The 17,453-nt window shown below is 57.6% G+C and overlaps 2 protein-coding genes across 12 annotated transcripts in view; one reads left to right on the top strand and one right to left on the bottom strand.

Annotated features, from left to right (window-relative positions):
* CHD5 (chromodomain helicase DNA binding protein 5) overlaps window positions 1-9,949 on the top strand; it is a 71,057-nt gene extending 61,108 nt beyond the window's left edge. The window contains exons 34-42 of one of the 3 annotated variants that reach the window (XM_044942907.2): window positions 522-611; window positions 1,222-1,359; window positions 1,605-1,713; window positions 3,503-3,635; window positions 4,062-4,257; window positions 5,854-6,017; window positions 6,137-6,251; window positions 6,352-6,405; window positions 7,180-9,949. In XM_044942907.2, the coding sequence (XP_044798842.1) occupies window positions 522-611; window positions 1,222-1,359; window positions 1,605-1,713; window positions 3,503-3,635; window positions 4,062-4,257; window positions 5,854-6,017; window positions 6,137-6,251; window positions 6,352-6,359 (953 nt within the window). In that variant the 3' untranslated portion in view covers window positions 6,360-6,405; window positions 7,180-9,949. The remainder of the gene's footprint in view (window positions 1-521; window positions 612-1,221; window positions 1,360-1,604; window positions 1,714-3,502; window positions 3,636-4,061; window positions 4,258-5,853; window positions 6,018-6,136; window positions 6,252-6,351; window positions 6,406-7,179) is intronic. The other 2 variants (XM_044942908.2, XM_044942909.2) reach the window with 2 other exon arrangements.
* A 1,274-nt stretch (window positions 9,950-11,223) lies between these two features.
* The window catches only part of KCNAB2 (potassium voltage-gated channel subfamily A regulatory beta subunit 2), a 95,096-nt gene continuing 88,866 nt past the window's right edge, over window positions 11,224-17,453 (bottom strand). For all 9 annotated transcript variants that reach the window (XM_006069615.3, XM_044942919.1, XM_044942916.1 and 6 more), the window contains 3 exons: window positions 16,541-16,661; window positions 16,111-16,199; window positions 11,224-14,083 (listed from right to left, as the gene is read on the bottom strand). In XM_006069615.3, coding sequence (XP_006069677.1) covers window positions 13,994-14,083; window positions 16,111-16,199; window positions 16,541-16,661 — 300 coding nt within the window. In that variant the 3' untranslated portion in view covers window positions 11,224-13,993. The remainder of the gene's footprint in view (window positions 14,084-16,110; window positions 16,200-16,540; window positions 16,662-17,453) is intronic.

The following is a 17,453-nucleotide window of genomic DNA, read 5'->3' as shown; positions in this document are numbered from 1 at the left end:
CTTTTCCTCCTCCAGGGGATCTTTCCAACCCAGGGATTGAACCTGGGTCTCCTACATCGCAGGTGGATTCTTTACCTTCTGAGCCACCCAGGAAGTTCCGTCTTCATTTATGGCACCTGATAATTTCCTTTAGTTTTGTGAGCACACCTATGTTTTTTTTTTTAATGTGATAGGTTTTGCCTGACATTTCTGGGTGTCTGTAAGAGGTGTTGTGTGTTGATGAAGGCCTGACGTGTTGCCAGAACTTTGAGTCCTCTGGTTGTCACTACCGTAGAGAGGGTCTGGGGACTGTGCCTTGAGAGAAGTTTGGGAGAGACTGCTGCTGAGATGGGTGGGTGGAATGAGGCCCCGTCCCCACCTGCCTCCCCAGTGGATCCTCCCAGATGCTACCTGTTGGACTCCCGAGTAAGATGCTAGGGTGGATTCTGTGAGTGGCTACAGTACTATTGGGAAGCCACCAGCCCAGAGTCCCCGCTGCCCTCTGGACCCCTCCCCCTCTCTGAACACCTTTTATCTTGCAGAAGAAGTGCTTCCTGAGAAGGAGAAGGTTCTGGACAAGCTGGAACTGAGCTTGGTTCACAGCAGAGGCGACAGCAGTGACTTCAGGCCAGGTCTGGGGCTCTGGACTTCGCTCTGTCCCATGTCCTCCTTGGTCTCTTGAAGGAGCCACGAGGAGCCTTCTGAGCCTCCCCTTGGCCCCAGGCCCTGATTAGAGCTGCTGCATGGGAGCCTGGACTTGCCAGCCCTCGGAGGACAGACCCTCTACCTCCTATCTCCTGACCCCTCCTGTGGCCCTGGCCACCACTAGGAGGAAGGAGAGCTGGTCACAGAGTTTGGCCTGGAGCTTTGGGGTTCAGCTGGCAGCCTGTGTCCTTCTAAGTGTTGGAATGTTCTGGAACAGTTGCCCCCAGATCAGAGCCCTGAGGCAGCATTGCCATCCTTCAACATAAGCTACATTTTCACAGTCCCCCCCGCCCCGCCCCATTTTCCCAGGTGGTCCTGACTTGGTGGTGGAGGGGCACCCAGGCCCAGAGCAGCCCTCCCTGCTCAGGACAGAGAGAGGGTCCTGCTGATTAAAACCCTTGGGGGCAGTGAGTCCCTTGCGGGTGGGGAGGTGTGTTTCCCTCTTGCCTCGGGGTCCCCAGTGCTTGGTGGAGCGAGCCCTCCCCCCGGGCACTGTCTTTGGGGTAGACGAGTGAGCATGGATCTGTCCTCCCCCAGATGACACCAAAGCTGAGGAGAAGGAGCCGGTTGAGACCCAGCAAAATGGTGACAAAGAGGAAGATGAAGAGGGGAAGAAAGAGGACAAGATCGGGAAGTTCAAGTTTATGTTCAACATTGCAGACGGGGGATTCACAGGTATCGAGGGTGAGGCCATGGCAGAGAGAGCTGCAGGCTTCCTGACCGTGGGTCCCAGGAATCTGGGCGGATGGTTGTTTGATACTAATGTGTGAATGGTTGACAAAGTCCACGGTATAACCTTTCCTAGTGGCACTGGAACACTGAAGTGCTCGGGGTGGGGGTGGTGAGGGAGAGGCTTACCCAGGCCCACCCCTATGCGGGACGGGGGCACCTCATCCTGCTTCCCTCGGCTGGCTTCCCAGAGCTGCACACACTGTGGCAGAACGAGGAGCGTGCGGCTGTGTCCTCGGGGAAAATCTACGACATCTGGCACCGGCGCCACGACTACTGGCTGCTGGCGGGCATCGTCACGTATCCTTGGCCACGCCACGGGGCAGGGCTCCGGTCTGTCCCTCTGTGGGCCTCAGGGAAGGGTGTGGGGCTGGTGGGGGGCGGAGTCTGGGCTGGTGCTCCTGACCAGGTACCAAGGACCCTTTCCTGGTGGTGGTGATGACGACACTGACTGTGATCATAAAGGCAGCTTGTCAGTACTCACTCCATCCTCACAGCAGCCTTCCCGAAGGGTTGCTACTGTGATCCCCATTATATGGAGGAGGCAGTGGGTGCTCAGAGAGGCCAAGTGACTTGCTCAGGGACACACAGCCCTTCCATCTGACTCTACAATGAATGCTGCGAATTCCTACCTGGTCCAGACCTCACCTCCTCTCAGTGATGACACCTGAAGGGTGCTTCACCATTTAGGAGGGCTTTTATTCATTTGTTCATCCTTCAATTCCATCTTTATTGATGATCTACCATGTGCCAAGCATGGAGTATGCAGCCATGAATGAAACAGCCCCAAATCTCTGTCTAGCTAGAGCTCATATCCAACTAGGGGTAGATGGTGAAAAATATAAATTAGCAAAATGTGGGGCTCAGTGAACATGAAAAGGTGGGGGTGAGGCAAACGGAGCTTTGGGGGTGTGGGTTGTGTTTAATGTGGGAAGGTCAGAGAAGGTGATATTTGAGTGCAGACCTTCCAGAGACAAGGAGAGGGACACACTACCTGGGGAGAGCCCCCCAGTAAAGCCGGCCTTGATGACAGTCTCGAGTGAGACTAGTCATTATAATGAGAGGTGGAAAGTTGTAGGTCAGGAGTCAGCAGATCTTTCCTGGGAGGGATCCAGGAGTGGACATTTCGAACTTCACAGAGGACTCCTCCACTCTGCCAGGGTAGCAAAAGTAACCACAGTACGTAAACCAACAAGCATGGCCATGTTCCAATAAAACTTTATTGACAAAACCAGGCTGTGGGCTGGATTTGGCCTGCGGGCCACAGTTTACTGAGGTTACATTGCTTGGAGCTGGAACTTTCCTGGTGGTTCAGTGACTTAAGATTCTGTGCTCCCAGTTCAGGGGATGAGGGTTCAATCCCTGGTCAGGGAACCAGATCCCACATGCTGCAACCAAGACCAAGTGCAGCTAAAGAAATAACACACACAGTGTTAAAAAACAACAAAAAAAAGATGCTTGGAGCCAGCTTGCTTGGGTTCAGATCCCGACTTGCCCCTCTCTAACTGTGGGCCCTTGGCAAGAAAACTTCGTGGTGTTTCTTTGTTCCCTCTGGCTGCAGGGGAGGCCCCTTCCTTGCCTGTCCCTGGCTCCTTGGTGCTCCTTGGCTCATAGCTGCATCATTCATCTCTGCCTCTGTTGTCACAGGGCCTTCTTCCCTGGGTATCTCTTTGTCTGTGTCCAAATTTCCTCCTCTTATGAGGACCTCAGTCACTGGATTGGTGCCCACTCCACCCCAGGATGACCCTTTCTTAATTTAATTAATTGATTTGATTAATCTGCAAATGCCCTATTTCCAGCTAGGGTCACAGCACAGGTGCTGGGGGTTAGAACTCGGCTGTCTCCACCGTCTGGATTTGGGGGATGAAGAAGTTTATCTGGTGAAGCCTCAGGCCCTGCCTGGGCCCCTGGGGGCCCCTGTCAGTGTCCGCTGATTGTCAGGTCACTGTCACCCACACAGTCCTCTTGCAGCCAAGGTTAATGCCTGTCTGGAAAGCGCAGAGCCAAGATGCCAGACCCTAGGCTGGTTCCCCCTCACCCCCTCCCTCCACCCCATGGCCAGGTTTGCCCTTAACGGCCCCCCACCTAGGCATGGCTATGCCCGCTGGCAGGACATCCAGAACGACCCGAGATACATGATCCTCAATGAGCCCTTCAAGTCTGAGATCCACAAGGGCAACTACTTGGAGATGAAGAACAAGTTCCTGGCCCGCAGGTTCAAGGTCAGTCCTTGGCAGGGGCCAGAGGTTGAGGGTTAGGGGGCCACAAGAGGGTGGGTTATGGGAGGGCCTGGGGCAAAGAAACGAGCAAGCATTTCTTATATCCCGCCCATATATCCGGGTGTGGGCCAGACCATCCATGAAAGGGAATTGTTGAGTCAACCAACAGGTGCTGGCTCCTTGCTCTGAAGCCAGACCCCGTTGGGCGAGCGTCCCTGCTCTGGGTAATGGGTGCAGAGGATCCAGCTTCGGGAGGGCTCTGAGGGGTGGCCAAGACAGTGGACAGCAGCTGGGTGGGGCGGGGCTGTCTTCCTTCCTTCGTTTCTTTCAGAGCCCTGGCCGGTGGGAGTGGGTGCTGAGGGGGAGGCAGCCAGGCCAGCACTCGGTCCCTCCCCTCACCCTGACCCCCTCTCGCCCCACCCCCACCAGCTGCTGGAGCAGGCGCTGGTCATTGAGGAACAGCTCCGGAGGGCCGCATACCTCAACATGACCCAGGACCCCAACCATCCCGCCATGGCCCTCAATGCCCGCCTGGCCGAGGTGGAGTGCCTTGCCGAGAGCCACCAGCACCTGTCCAAGGAGTCCCTCGCCGGGAACAAGCCTGCCAATGCTGTCCTGCACAAGGGTGAGTGAGCCCATCCTCTGGAGATGGGCCCACACCTTGCGGCGCCCAGTGGCTCCTTGGCAGTAGGTGGGGGCGTGGGGCTGGGGATAGGACATCAGCCCCCAGGGCACCGCCTCCAAGCCAGGTGGGACAGACTGTCACCCAGCCTCTGCTCTTACCCTGCGGTAAAAGTGAGGCCCTTGCTTTTCTGGCCTTTGTCTGAAGGTCAGCGCGGTGTAGGCCCTGGGTGGGTGGGTGGGGGGGGTAGGTGATATAGCAGAATATTAAGTTGTACAGGCTTGTTTATTGAGCCCAGACAGTATGCTTTATTTCTATTTTTAAACTTCTTTTAGTGAAAGAGATAAGGACCCTTTAAAATTTTTTAGTTTTTATTGACTTATAATTGATTTATAATGTGTTACTTTCTGCTGTACAGCAAAGTGAATCAGTTATACATATAGATCCGACTCATTGGAGAAAACCCTGATGCTGGGAAAGATTGAGGGCAGGAGGTGACGGGGGTGGCAGAGGATGAGATGATTAGATGGCATCACCAACTCAATGAAAGCGAGTCTGAGCAAACTCTGGGAGATAGTGAAGGACAGGGGATCCTGAGCGTGCTGTAGTCCATGAGGTCACAAAGAGTCAGACACAACTGAATGACTGAACAACTCTATTTAGATTCTTTTCCTATATAGGTCATTACAGACTATTGAGCAGAGTTCCCTGTGCTGTATAGTAGGTCCTTATTGGTTATCTATTTTATTTTATTGTTTGAATATTTATTTGGCCGTGTCAGGTCTTAGTTGCGGCATGCAGGATCTTTGTTATGGACTCTAGTTGTGGTGTGTGGGCTCAGAGTTGTGGTGGGAAAGCTTAGTTGCTCTTTGGCATGTGGGATCTTAGCTACCCGATCAAGGATTGAACCCACATCCCTTGCCTTGCAAGGTGGATTCTTAACCACTGGACCACCAGGGAAATCCTTATTTTTTATATAGTACTGATATATGTCAATCCCAGTCTCCCAATTTATGTCAGTATCTTTAAACACATTGTCCCTTTACTCTGTAATATTTTTAAGTGGTGAGGTTTCTTATCTCATTTTAAAGTTGGGGACATTGATGCTTAGGGAGGTGAAGTAATTGCCCAAGGTCTCCTGGGATTCAGACCTTTGACCCTCGTCGTCCTAATCCCGAGAAAGTGCCCAGGCTGGTTAGGGGAGGGTGAGCCAAGCTCACCCCGAGGGCCCTGGACTCTGTGGCCCTGGCTGTTTGGGAGAAGTTTCTCGAGGCCGCTCTGCCCCTGGGCTTGGCCAGGGCTGCAGACCTCCCTGGTCGCCAGGAGGCTGGCCGAGGGCCCGGAGGGAAGCCTAGTGTTGAGTCAGAGCTCCGGGCTCTCATCTCTGCAGCCCTCGGGGCCCCGGGAGAAGCTGTTTGGAAAACGGGACTCTGGTCCAGCGGGCAGGTCTCTGATGTGTTTGCTGGGAGGGCTGAGTAGGGGGCGCCCCCTGGCGTCCGCTGCGCGGCGTGCAAGTCACACGGTAACACAGCCTTGTTAATAAGCACCGGCCTGGGCGTCCGCGTCGCAGCTCCTCCCCCTCCCTGCCTCCCTCCCCAGTCCTGAACCAGCTGGAGGAGCTGCTGAGCGACATGAAGGCGGACGTGACGCGCCTCCCCTCCATGCTGTCCCGCATTCCCCCGGTGGCCGCCCGCCTCCAGATGTCGGAGCGCAGCATCCTGAGCCGCCTGACCAACCGAGCCGGCGACCCCACCATCCAGCAGGTCAGGCTCGGAGCGCGCCCTGGGCCCCAGCCCCCCACGCACGCACGTCCTGGGCTCCCTGGGGCGGGACTCGGGCCGGTGCGGGACTTGGACCTTTAAACCTGAGTCCTTGCCTCCAGGGCGCTTTCGGCTCCTCCCAGATGTACAACAACAACTTTGGGCCCAACTTCCGGGGCCCTGGACCGGGAGGGATTGTCAACTACAACCAGATGCCCCTGGGGCCCTATGTGACCGGTAGGTGCCCGTCTGCTCCCTGGCGGCATGTGCAGGGGCGCCCGCGGGCCCCGCCCGCGTCCGCCGCCCCAGCGAGCCGAGCTTCCCTCTCTCTGCACAGATATCTAGCCGGCCCCGAGACCTCGCTCTGGTGCAGCGCTCTTTTCCAGCGGAGGTGAGGCCTCTCCAGGGACCTCGCGGTCCCTCTCCCCTCCATGGCTGCACCAGTCAGTCCCCACTCCCTGCGCTTATCCACAGCCCTGAATCTGGGGTCCTCTGCTGCCTCTTGGGGCTTAGGGGGTCTTGCCCTTCCCTGCTGGGGACCATCTTGGGGCCGGTGTGTCTTCCCAGGCTTCCAGACACTCCCCAGGGAGGCTGGGAGGCGGGACATGGTCAGGTACACGTGGGGATGCTCCGTTGCGTACACGCGTGTGTCTGTGTGCACATATGCAAGGTGCGTGCATGTCCGTGGTAGGGAGTCAGGGACCATTGCCCCCAGCCTGGAACCCTTTTCTGCCTGCACTTTCCTGCTGGGTGGTGGGCGCCCTGGGACATCACCCCCCCTCCCCTGGCCACGCCACCTTGTGCCCAGGACCAGGAGGGTGGCTCAGGGAGTGTGTGGGTCAGTGTCACTGGCTGGGAGATGGTTTTATTCGTGAGAAGCCACCAGTCCACTCTGGCCTCTTCCACCTGGCCGGCAGCCCCTTCTAAGCTCTCGGTCCTGGTAGAACCACTGCTTCAGGGAGAGGCCCTGGGGTGGGGGTGGTTTCCAGATGGGCCCTCCCAGGGGCCCCCGCCTGCTATGCTCCAGGTGTGGGCGGTCTGGGCTAGGAGCCCCTCTGGTTGCAGCTGGCTGTGACAGGTGGCAGTGGCGGCTCCAAGGCGTTGGGTGAACCCCCAGGGGGGATGTGAGCGCCCAGCTCTGTGACCCATGACCCGCCTCTTGCAGCCACGCCTGCCGGGCCCTCTGCCTGACCCCCACAGGAGAGAGAAGCTGCCGCCTTTCTAGAGCCAGGCCACCTGAGGACAGAAGGGGAAACTGAGTCATGCCATCACTGGGGACAAGACCCAGCCAGAAGTGCCACCTGCTCTTAATCCCAGTGTCCCCCACACCACCTTGGCTGGCTCTTCCAGGACGACTTCCTAGAAGAGATTTCGTTTCTTTGTACATCTTTTTGCACTTTCCTATCGAAGACTTGAACAAATTTGTCTTGATAAAAGTTGAGTGACGTGTGGAGGAGTCTGACCTGCAGCACTTAGGCCTCTCTCTGTGGACGGGCTCCGGACCTGAGGGAAGCTCCCGGGAGCCCAGCCGCCGCCCTGGACTCGGCCCGGTTGAGGAGGACGCGGCGCCCGCCCTGGACGCGCTGTGTGTGCCCCTCTCCCCCGTCCCGTCTGCACCGTGTGACTGCCTGTACTCTGACCCTGGCCCACCGGTGCCCCCCAGTGCCAGGTGGGTCAGAACTGGGGAGCTGCCCGGCCTGCAGGTAGAGACCTGGCTGGCATCCAGGCCAGGCCAGGCTGCGTCCTGCAAGACTGGAGACCACAGGTAATGTGTTCTCTCTGTGGGGGATAGGGCTCCATCGGCACGTGTCTGACCCTGACCCAGCCTGTCTCACAGGCCCCCTGGACTCTGTCGTCACCCGTGGAGGGTCTGTGGCCCCTGCCCTGTGTGGCAGGTCACGGCATGTGCTCCCCAGAGAGAAGAGACGGCAGGTGTCAGCCTGGGGGCTGCTGGGGCCTTGAGCTGCGGGAAGGGGCTTACTCTCCTGCCCCAGATGTGGCTGCTGTCCCAACAGTGCTGAGAGTGGCCCCGGAGCCCCTGGTCCTGCCCTTTGCCCTGGGAGGCCCTTTATACCCACTCCCCATGTTGTCTTCTGGTGGCTGACACGGAGAAACCAGGCCAGCCGCCTGGAGCCTGGACTTATCCCTCCCCTGTCCCTGGAGAGGCCTTGATCCCAGCACTTGCCCCCTGGGGCAGGCCTGTGACAGCCCTCACTGTGTTCTTCAAAGGTTTGGGGAAAGCTTGGAGGCAGGGGACTGGATCCATTGGCCTCTCCAGTCTTCCCAACTGGAGTGTCCCCAGCCTCCTGCCCTGTTTGCTGCCAGGAGCGGCCTGCTGGAATCCCGATCGCCTTCCACCCAGCTGGTGGTGCCCTCTGACGGCTCCAGTTCAGAGGAGCGGAGGGATGGGCCAGGACCTGGGTCTGTCCGTGTCTGATGTTGCCTCTGGCCCAGCCTCAGCCTGGAAGGGATTTCTGAGCCTTGACCAGGGAGCCTTGACCTTCCTGGAGTGGAGCCCTGGTGCAGAATCCTGTCCAAGTGAGAGCCAGGGTGGGCCTGGATGGGGGGGGGCACCATGGGAGGGCTCCGTTCAGCTCCCTGGCCAGGACTAGGGCCGGGATTTGGGGGTGATTTGGGGACATGGGGCCATTGGCCAACTCTCCCAGAGCCCTCATCTATAAATGGCTCTCCCAGAACCCCTAAAGGACCGGACCTCAAGGCCCTGTTTATCTCCAGGCTGACTGACCCTGGCATTGTGGGTGGAGGAATGGGAGGCAGCCTGAAAGTGGTACACGGGTGTACGTGTGGCAGGACACGTGTGGCAGCAGGTGACCTCACCCTCCAGGAAGGGTTGGGTCACTCCTGCCCACTGTGGTTTCTCCAGTGCCACGTGGGCCTGTGTGTTCCTTTGCAAAGGCTCTGGCTCAGGCCGTGGGCTGGGTGACTGCCACGAACCCCCCACCCAGGGCCCCGTGACTGTGTCCTCCCAGGCAGGTGGTCAGTCCTGCGGCTGGGCTTGTGGGGAACACAGTGGACAGGTCCTGAGTGTCAGGGGGCACCTGGTGGAGGACAGGGGTCTGTGTCCCCACTGCCCAACTCCAAGAGCGGGTGGTCCTTTCCCCACCAGCCCTTGCTTCCCGCCCTCCCTCCGTCTCCTCCCTAGGCCTCTGCCCTTTTCCACTACCAGCTGGACCAGGCACCAGGGATCGGCCCAGCCACCTGCACTGCCTGGTTCAGGAAGGGCTCAGCTCTCCAAGACCAGCACTTGGGAGGCCTGGGAGGGTGACTGCAGACAGCTGGGGAGTGGGTTTCTGGTTTTGTAGAGGAAAAAGGATCTATAGAATGTTTTTTCTTGGTTTATCAGTTCTCTCCCTCCCAGAGTTGTAGTGGAGTGTGGGGAGTGGGGCGTCTGCGCTCTTGGACATCTTCAGGCTGGTTTTGTTTTTGCTGTTGGCACAATGGGGGTTGTTGTGCAAGTGGAAGCCCCAAAGTGCCAGCCCTATTTTTGTCCCCAGCCACTTTATTATTTAGACCAGTGCTGAGTAGGCTTTCTGTTGAACCATCTTTGGGCACAGTCTCGGAGAGCATTGGCTCCTGGGCTCCCTGGTGACCACGGGAGTTTGGGTTGGACTGTGTCTGGGGGTGCCCTCGCACACGCCCACCACACAAACACAACCTGAGACTCCCCCTGTGCACGGAGACCCTCCCTGCCAGCCGCCTTCAGAAGCTCCTTTGTTTTCTGCAAGTGATGACCATGGGCCCATCCTGCTGGTACTCATAACTGGTGCAGGCACCTGCCCTCCTACTGGTTGGGGGTCCCTTCCCAGGGTCCTCTGGGGGATCCCTGGCCCAGGTTGGGGGCTGACCGAGTCGCACCCCATGGACACCTGCAGCCTTTGCTCCCAGTTATTGGGTCACAAGGATGTTGAGGGCCTGATGGGGTCATGTAGAGGGTGGGCTTGGGAACCTCCAGAGTGGGGTGGCAGGAAGGAGCTTGGGTGGGAGGTGGGGGCTGAGGTTTTGGCCCAGCCACAGCCCAGTGTCCCGCCTCTGTACCTGCAGCTGTCCTCTGCTGATGACCTGTCTCTGTTGAGGAACCCCCCACCCCGATTTTATATTTCTGGAAGTTTACAGGTTGTGGTGCATCAGCCCAAAGTCATTGGCTTGTGTTTTGGGATTTTTTTCTTAGTTTTCAGATTTTTTTTTAAACAAAGTATTTTTTTAGGTGCGATAACCCAGAAAGGGCCCGTTGGGTGTGTGTGTGTCCTGAACCCGATACCGAGGTGGGAGTCCGAGCCTCCTATGCTCCTCTGGGCCTGAGCATGAGGGGAGGGTCCCACCTGCACTGCCCCCCTCCCCAGGCATCAGTGCGTGGGGGGATGAGGGAGCAGAACCCCACCCAGGCCGGCATCTGGCCCTGCTGAGAAGCGCCTGCCCCTTCCCTAGCACAAGCCCAGGCTGGCAAAGGGGCCGGGCGCTGGGGTGAGTCGAGGGGGCGGGTCCCAGCCAGGAGCTGGAGCTGGAGGCTGAGCCCCTGTGCGCAGTGACCTATCCGGTCCTCGGGAGGATGTGTGGGAGGCTTGACAAGGACTGTACCCGACACCGTCCCCTTCACTTTGTACTCTGTGTGTATGTCTTGGTTTTCCGTGTTTTAATAAATCCTCTGGGAAAGGATTGAATCAGTGTTCTAGCTTCTCACTGATCTAGGATGGGGGTGGGAAAGGATGTTGGGGGGAGGGGGTGTCTCCTGAAGCTACCTCTCACCTGAGAAGACACGGCCCCATGAGGCTGGGGGGCTTGCTGGAACGGAGGGCACCCAAGAAGGGGTGTTCAGGGGTGGTGCCAGCCCCTCCCCGCTGCATCCTGAAATCAAATTGCTCAGGAACACTGAGCCCCCTAGACGGGACTGCAGGCCTCCCTGGACCCCGACCTCTCTGTCCCTGAGGGCCCAGCAGCCTGCCACCAACCTGCGATGGCAAGAGAGATGGTATTGGTGAGGGGGGCAGGCAGGGCATTCCAACCCCCAATCACCTGGGACAGACTTGGGTTCTTGGTCCCCAGTCTTTGCTCCTTCCCCACAGGGCCCAAGTCTCCCAACCTCCCCTTGGATCCAGGCTCAGGATTTGGTCTGCTGGCCTTTAAAGATACCTCCTCCCACTGCCCTCGACCCAGCCCTGACCCTGAATACCCTGCAAAGGAGAGGAGCGGAGAGGAGCAGACCCTGACGGGCTTGGGTTTTATTTTGTCATTCCATAAATACGGCACTGTGTCTCCGCTGTGTCATTGGAAGCGTGAGGCGTACGGTGTCTCTGCCTGTGGGGGGGGGGGAGGTGATGCAGTTAGCTGAGGAGCCACAGTCATTAAAAAAAAAGGGGGAGAGAAACAGCACATTATTTACACTGCCAGAGAGAACAGGAGACAGGGTAAACCCCTCTGTCGTTCTTGGGACCTCAAACTTGCTGTAGATTTGGGATGAAAAATGGTAGGGGCTGCATGTGTCCTTAGCAAGGAAGACTGGTCCCGCTCCCACGCAGACTGGGCCTTCTTCCCTAGTGGGGAACTCCCAAGGTGGACCCCTGGGGGCAAACTCTGCTTCTAGGGGAGGGTGAGAGGCTGGCTGGTCGGTGGCTGGGGACCGTGGGGGGGGGGCTTCTCCCCAACAGGGTAGGGTGAGGATGGCTGGTCTCAAACCCATGCTGAAGTTCAGGCTTCCCCTCCAGGGCCTGCCTTGGCCAAGCTCTTTGTCTCCAGGCTCTCCCTGCCCTCGAGCCCCACTCCATCCCTTCCTTACTCCAGCCTCCTCCCACTAAGTTGGGTGACCCTTCCTCAGGAAGTGGAGCCCCATCCTTCCATACCCACTTACTGGGGGGCGATGCAGAACTAGGCTGCAGACAGCACCCCAGGGCCTGGAATAGGCTTGGGACTTGGTGCTGGGCATCTCGGCCTTGGAAGAGCATGGCCCTGAGAGCCCACGTCTCCCACTGGGCTTGTCCTTCCCAGATGTAAAGCTCATGGGGTGGGGGCGGCAGGCCCAAACATGGGCCCAGTTGCAAGCCCGGGTCCCTCTCCCATTGGTGGGTGGGCAGGGTGGCAGCACTGTGGAGGGGCCCAGCAGACTCCAGGGAGGGGCAGGTGAGCCGGCTCCTGAGCATGGCCAGCTGTTGGGGCACTTGGGCTCTGCCTGGTGGACTGTAGCGTCTTGTCCTTGGAGCCCCCAACCCATGTGATGGTGGCAAGTCTGTTGGGACAGGTTTGTCCCCTCCTCATGCTCATTAGGGTGAGACTTGCAGGAGACTTGGTGAGGAAGACCCCCAGGGGCCTAGTCTACAAGAAGGGAGAAGGTTCTAGACTCCAGGGTCAGCACAAAGGTCTGGAGTGGAGGAAGTTGTTCTCCCCCCACCGTGTGGCTTTCCTAAAGTCAGTTTCCTAGGCCTCAGCTCTGCCAGGACTGGACGGTAGGCCTTTGGGAATAATGGCAGGGAAGTCCATGTCTGCCCAGGGGTGAGTGTGAGAATGTAGGGGGCACCCAGGGCAGGGGGCGTCCAGTGTAGGAGTCACCCAGGCCCATACACAGAAGGCCAGTGCATTCACAGGGCCTGGCTCGGGCCCCCTGCACAGCCAGCAAAAGCTGGGGTGCCGCTCAGGACCATGGGGGCTGGGCCTGCTGGCTGAGGGCCCCTCCCCTCCTCTATCCCTGCAGCCCCAGGCCTGGCTGTAAAGGGGCTGACACTTCTGAAGGTTCTGGCCTCTGTCCCTGTCCCCAACCTGTTCCAGGCTGGGGTGTGGGGTGTGGAAAGGAATGATGAACCCCAGCCATCCCTTCCTCTTCAGAGGCTGTGTGAGGGTGTCCTGGGGGAAGAACTGCTGCCTCGCTGCCCTGGCAACAAGCTCTGAGCACCCCACCTGACCTGCTTTGAGCCCTTGCTGGGGACGCTGCTGTAGGGAGAGGCTACGGGGGTCTTCTCCTGGACTGTGGGGGTTGCTGCCCAGGCCCTGGGCATGAAGCACAGAAAACCCCAGGAACCTGCCCTCACTGAAGGGTCCCAGAATGTCCTCTCTGCAGAACCCAAGGCCACCACCTTGGGCAGAGCAGAGGCTGGCCACCCCATGTATGGTCAGCAGCCACAGTCAGCTAAGCACGCATGACCTTGGGGCCTTCCAGGGCAAGGACAGAGGGGCAATGGACTGGGCACCAGGTGGGGAGGGACCCGGGCTAGAGTCTGGACACTGGGGCTCATTAGTTGTATATGAGGAGGAAGTCAGTGGGGGTGATAAGCTTGAAATCAGACCCCTGACTTCCTGTGGGTCCACCCTGGAACAATCAAACCCCCTTGGATCCTTGCCTCTGCCAGCAAGGGTTGGGGTGGGGGTCAAAGGACAGCTCGGAAGGCCCCTCGGAGACCCAGTGGGGCAGGTGGTGTGGAGAAGGGGGTGTAGGAGAACCTGATGTCAGGCCCAATGACAGTACCTGGAGCCCTTGGCAAGAGGGGGGATGAGGGAGACCCCAGTGGGAGGCCCACCCCAACCAGGGCCCAGCTGAGGGGCCACAGGAAGAGCCAGACCTGGCTTCCTCTTCCCCTCCCCAGTACCAGGTGGGCTTGTTGGCAGAGGAGAGGCCAGCTCTGCCTGCTCCTAGGCCCCAACGGGTCTCGGCCTGGCCTGGACTTGAGTCTCTGAGATGGGGCGTGGCTGGGAGAAACGTCGTTTCTTGGTGGAAGATGAGCAGAGGCGGCAGGCTTGGGCGGGACGGCTCGAATGCCTTTGAATTGATGCCAACCCTCCGGCATGAATCTAACGTTAGTCCTGTGAAGCAGCAGGTGCCGTGTGGCAGCGACTTTTGAGATCTTCTCCTGATGACACGTTGGTGTGTTGCTTTGTTTTTGGTGCAAACCACACTCTTGGCTTCAAAATAGCTTAAGCGAGCAAACAGAGAGGCTAGGAGGGAGATGAAACTGTCCAGGCAAATGGTTGGGGGCTTCTTAGGATCTGTAGTCCTTTTTGCTGTAGGGCTTATTGCCCAAAATACTATCGATCTCGTGGATGATGGAAGATGACAGTTTTGGAAGGACCTGTGTGCAAAGACGGGACTAGTCAGAATCAACCTGCAGACGAGGTGATGTGTAATGGAGCAGGACCTTATGGGGCCTTCCTGGTACAGATCCCACCCCTCCCATGTCCTCCATACCTGCCTCTTGTCTGTAGAAAGACTTTAACCAAAGAATAAATTCAATTGGAGAAGTGAGAAAATGCAAAAACAAAGAAAAGCAGTGAAATAAGACAAAATAATAATCGTGTAGCCATTAAGCAAAGTCAGGGGGACCTTTTAGTTCCTCCTCAAGGGCTGTAGATTGTATTCTGAGCCATGTCCTTTGAGCTCTTCTGTAGATACTGAAACTCCCATCACGTGGAAGAAGTTAACAACATCATTACCAGACTGTAGCCATGACATGAACTGCTCCATCATGCACAATTCTGAGAACCAGCCTCAGAGAAATGGGAACAAACTGACCCTAGAACTGAAGATTGTGTGTGTGTGTGTGTGTTAGTCGCTCACTCATGTCCAACTCTTTGCGATCCCATGGACTGTGGGTCGGGGGATCAGGAAGATCCCCTGGAGAAGGAAAAGAATACTCCAGTATTCTTGCCTGGAGAATCCCATGGACAGAATTGAAGATTAATTGTGCTTAAAACAATTAAGATGAACCCTGATCAATTCATGTTGATGTATGGCAGATATTGTAAAGCAATTATCCTCCAATTAAATAAAAAGATGACCCTGATCAGATGATCGCATGATCAATTTCAAGATGACTGTTGGAGCTGACTGTGCTGTTCTGCTTGTAGCCACTCCTCAACCTGTGTACCCTTGAAACTCCCTTTTGAAATCTCTTGCTCCCTGATTGACAAGGGGAAGTCTGTTTGGGGACAGGAGTCCACCTTCTCCCCAGGACTGCTGGCTTCCTCAATAAAGATGTCTTTCCTTTTACCCAACACTTATCTCTCAGTATTGGATTCTTGAATGATGAGCAGTCAAACCTCACTTCGGTAACAGGGAGACATTCTTCCAGCTGTCCGCTGGCCCTGGTCTGCCCCACCCTCATTGCCTGCAGCTTGTGGAGCAGAGGGGGCCTTGCTGCTTCTGTATTCCAGGTTTGGGCAGCTCTGCCCCTTGAATGGATGGACAGTAGCGGCATAAGATGCAGATTTCAGGACCTTAACATCTGATAATCCACACCCCCAAACTGCTTTTTCCAGCCCTCCTGACAGCAACACCCCCTTCCAGGTGACAAACTCATGGTTTGTCCCCAGGATCTGGCGCACTGTCCCACACTGTCTCACATCCAGTCTGTCAGCCAGTCCTGTCGGTCCACCTTCCAGAAATCTAGGACCCAACCAGCTGTCCATCTGTACCAAGGCCATCCCTCACCCCTAGACTGTCATCAGTTCCCAGCGATCTCCCTGCTCCCCCTCCTGCTCCCCAACTCTTTCCTCCACTCAGCAGCCAGAGAGTGAGAGGCAGCCTTTTAAAATCTAAGTCAGACTGCCCCCGCTCTGCTCCCATCTCACTCGACTGTCGCCGAAGTCCTTAGAGGGCATGCAGTGCCCGGAGGACCTTTCCCTGCCCCTCTGCTCCCGGCCTCTGGCCTTACTGCTGTCCTGGGGTTGTGCCTACCTTGCACCTTCGCGTCAGCCTGGATTGTATTTGCACCGCCCACTCCTCATCCTTCAAGCCTTTGCTCACAAGTCACTTTATCAACAAGGCTACCCTGTAGCCCCCTTTAACTTGGGTCCCTGGCTCCCCCCTTCCCTGCCCTTACTGGATACCCCTGATCTTGCTCTAGGTTTCCTTTCCCAGAGTGCTTATCACCCTCCGACACACATTCTAATCTTACTCCTTGCATTTTATGTTTTTTGTTTATCCAGATAAAAAGCCAGCCCTTCAAGAGCAAGGCTTTTATTGGTTCACTGCTGTAGCCCAGGTGCCTCGAACAGTGCCTGGTATGTAGTAGGTGCTCAATAAGTACATGCTGGACAGATGCCTGGCTGAGACCCTGAACTCTGTCCAGAGCCAGCAAGGCTGGCAGGCGCCACTCACCTGTATTGCTCCAATGTTCTCCATCAGCTGGTCTGCGCTGGAAGCACCCAGGAGCACAGAGCTGACCCCCTCGTTCCTCAGGCACCAGGCTGGGGGTGGGCAGCAAGAGCAGAGGTGAGGAAGGCACCCCCACCCAGGGCCCTCCCTGGTTCTACCCTACCCATGATGGGGCCAGAGAGACCCAGCCTCTTGGGCATAGGACTGAGGGTGTCCCAGGAGGGCCCTGGCAAGCCAGGGGCTCAGCAGTGCTGGCACCAGCTGCCTCCAGTGGAGAGATGGCCCAAGTGCTCATGGACACCCTCATTCCCTCCCCATGAATATGGGAGCCCATTACCCATGGCTGGCTGATGGAAGGGGGTGGCCCAGGCACTCAGAGACTCTTGATTTCTTTCTGGGGACCTTGGTCCCCCCTGCACCCTAGTCCTCTTACCGATGGCCAGCTGGGGGAGGGTACAGCCCAGGCGCTCAGCGATGGCCTGTAGTTCCTTCAGCTTGGCCTGCTGGCGCCGGCCCTCCTCACTCAGGATCTTGTCCTTCAGCCACTGGTATCCCTGGTTGTGGGATGTGGGGAGAGCACAGCCCATGTGTGAGGGCAGGTCACCTGGGCCACTGCATGCATGGCACAAATGACGATCTGTGCCAGGGTGGCACCGCCCTGGCCCTGATGCTGTGGTCCAGACCCAGGCAGGTTGGAAGGATGGGAACCACTGCCTTTGAAGGCTGTGGGAAGCTAAGACTGGGCCCGTGAACTTGGACAAGGAGGTGGACAAACCGATCTTCCCTTCTTCTGGGAGGCTGGGCGGCCCAAGAGGTATGCCCACAGCAAGGTCAGGGAGCCCTCTGGGAGGCTTCTGTGGTTTGGGGAGAAATGGGGGAGGCAGGCCATCCTGATCCCTAGGGCTGGGGGCTCCAGTGTTCGCTCTGTCCTGGCCTGGTCAGGCCTTTCTCTGCCTGCTCCTTGTGCCCCCCAACCCTTCAGTCTGGAGACCCTCTGAGTCTCCACTCTGAGGTGTATGTGTTGGGTGTTCACTTTTCCCTGGGGCACTTCTGAGGGATACTGAAGAAATTACGCAGCCCTCCACCCAGAGGTTCAGTGGTGGGCCAGAGAATGTAGGCGTGTCTATAGGGGAGGAGGCACCTGAAACGGAACACGTAGCCCTGGCCCGGGTTGTGAGTGTTGAACTTGGGACGAGGCCCGGGGTGGGTAGGGGGGGGAGCGGGGGAGTGAGGGGCTTCAGCTGGCGGATGTCCCACAGATGGGCAGCCTTTCTAGACATGGGGTCAGGCCAGCTGGGGCTCCAAGTTCCCACGCCTGGAACCGCCCTGCAGACAGTGGCCCAGGG

Source organism: Bubalus bubalis, chromosome 5 (genome assembly GCF_019923935.1).
Source record: "Bubalus bubalis isolate 160015118507 breed Murrah chromosome 5, NDDB_SH_1, whole genome shotgun sequence".
Taxonomy (NCBI): Eukaryota; Metazoa; Chordata; class Mammalia; order Artiodactyla; family Bovidae; genus Bubalus; species Bubalus bubalis.
The sequence above is the reverse complement of the archived record's forward strand: the minus strand, read 5'-3'. Positions and strand labels throughout refer to the sequence as shown.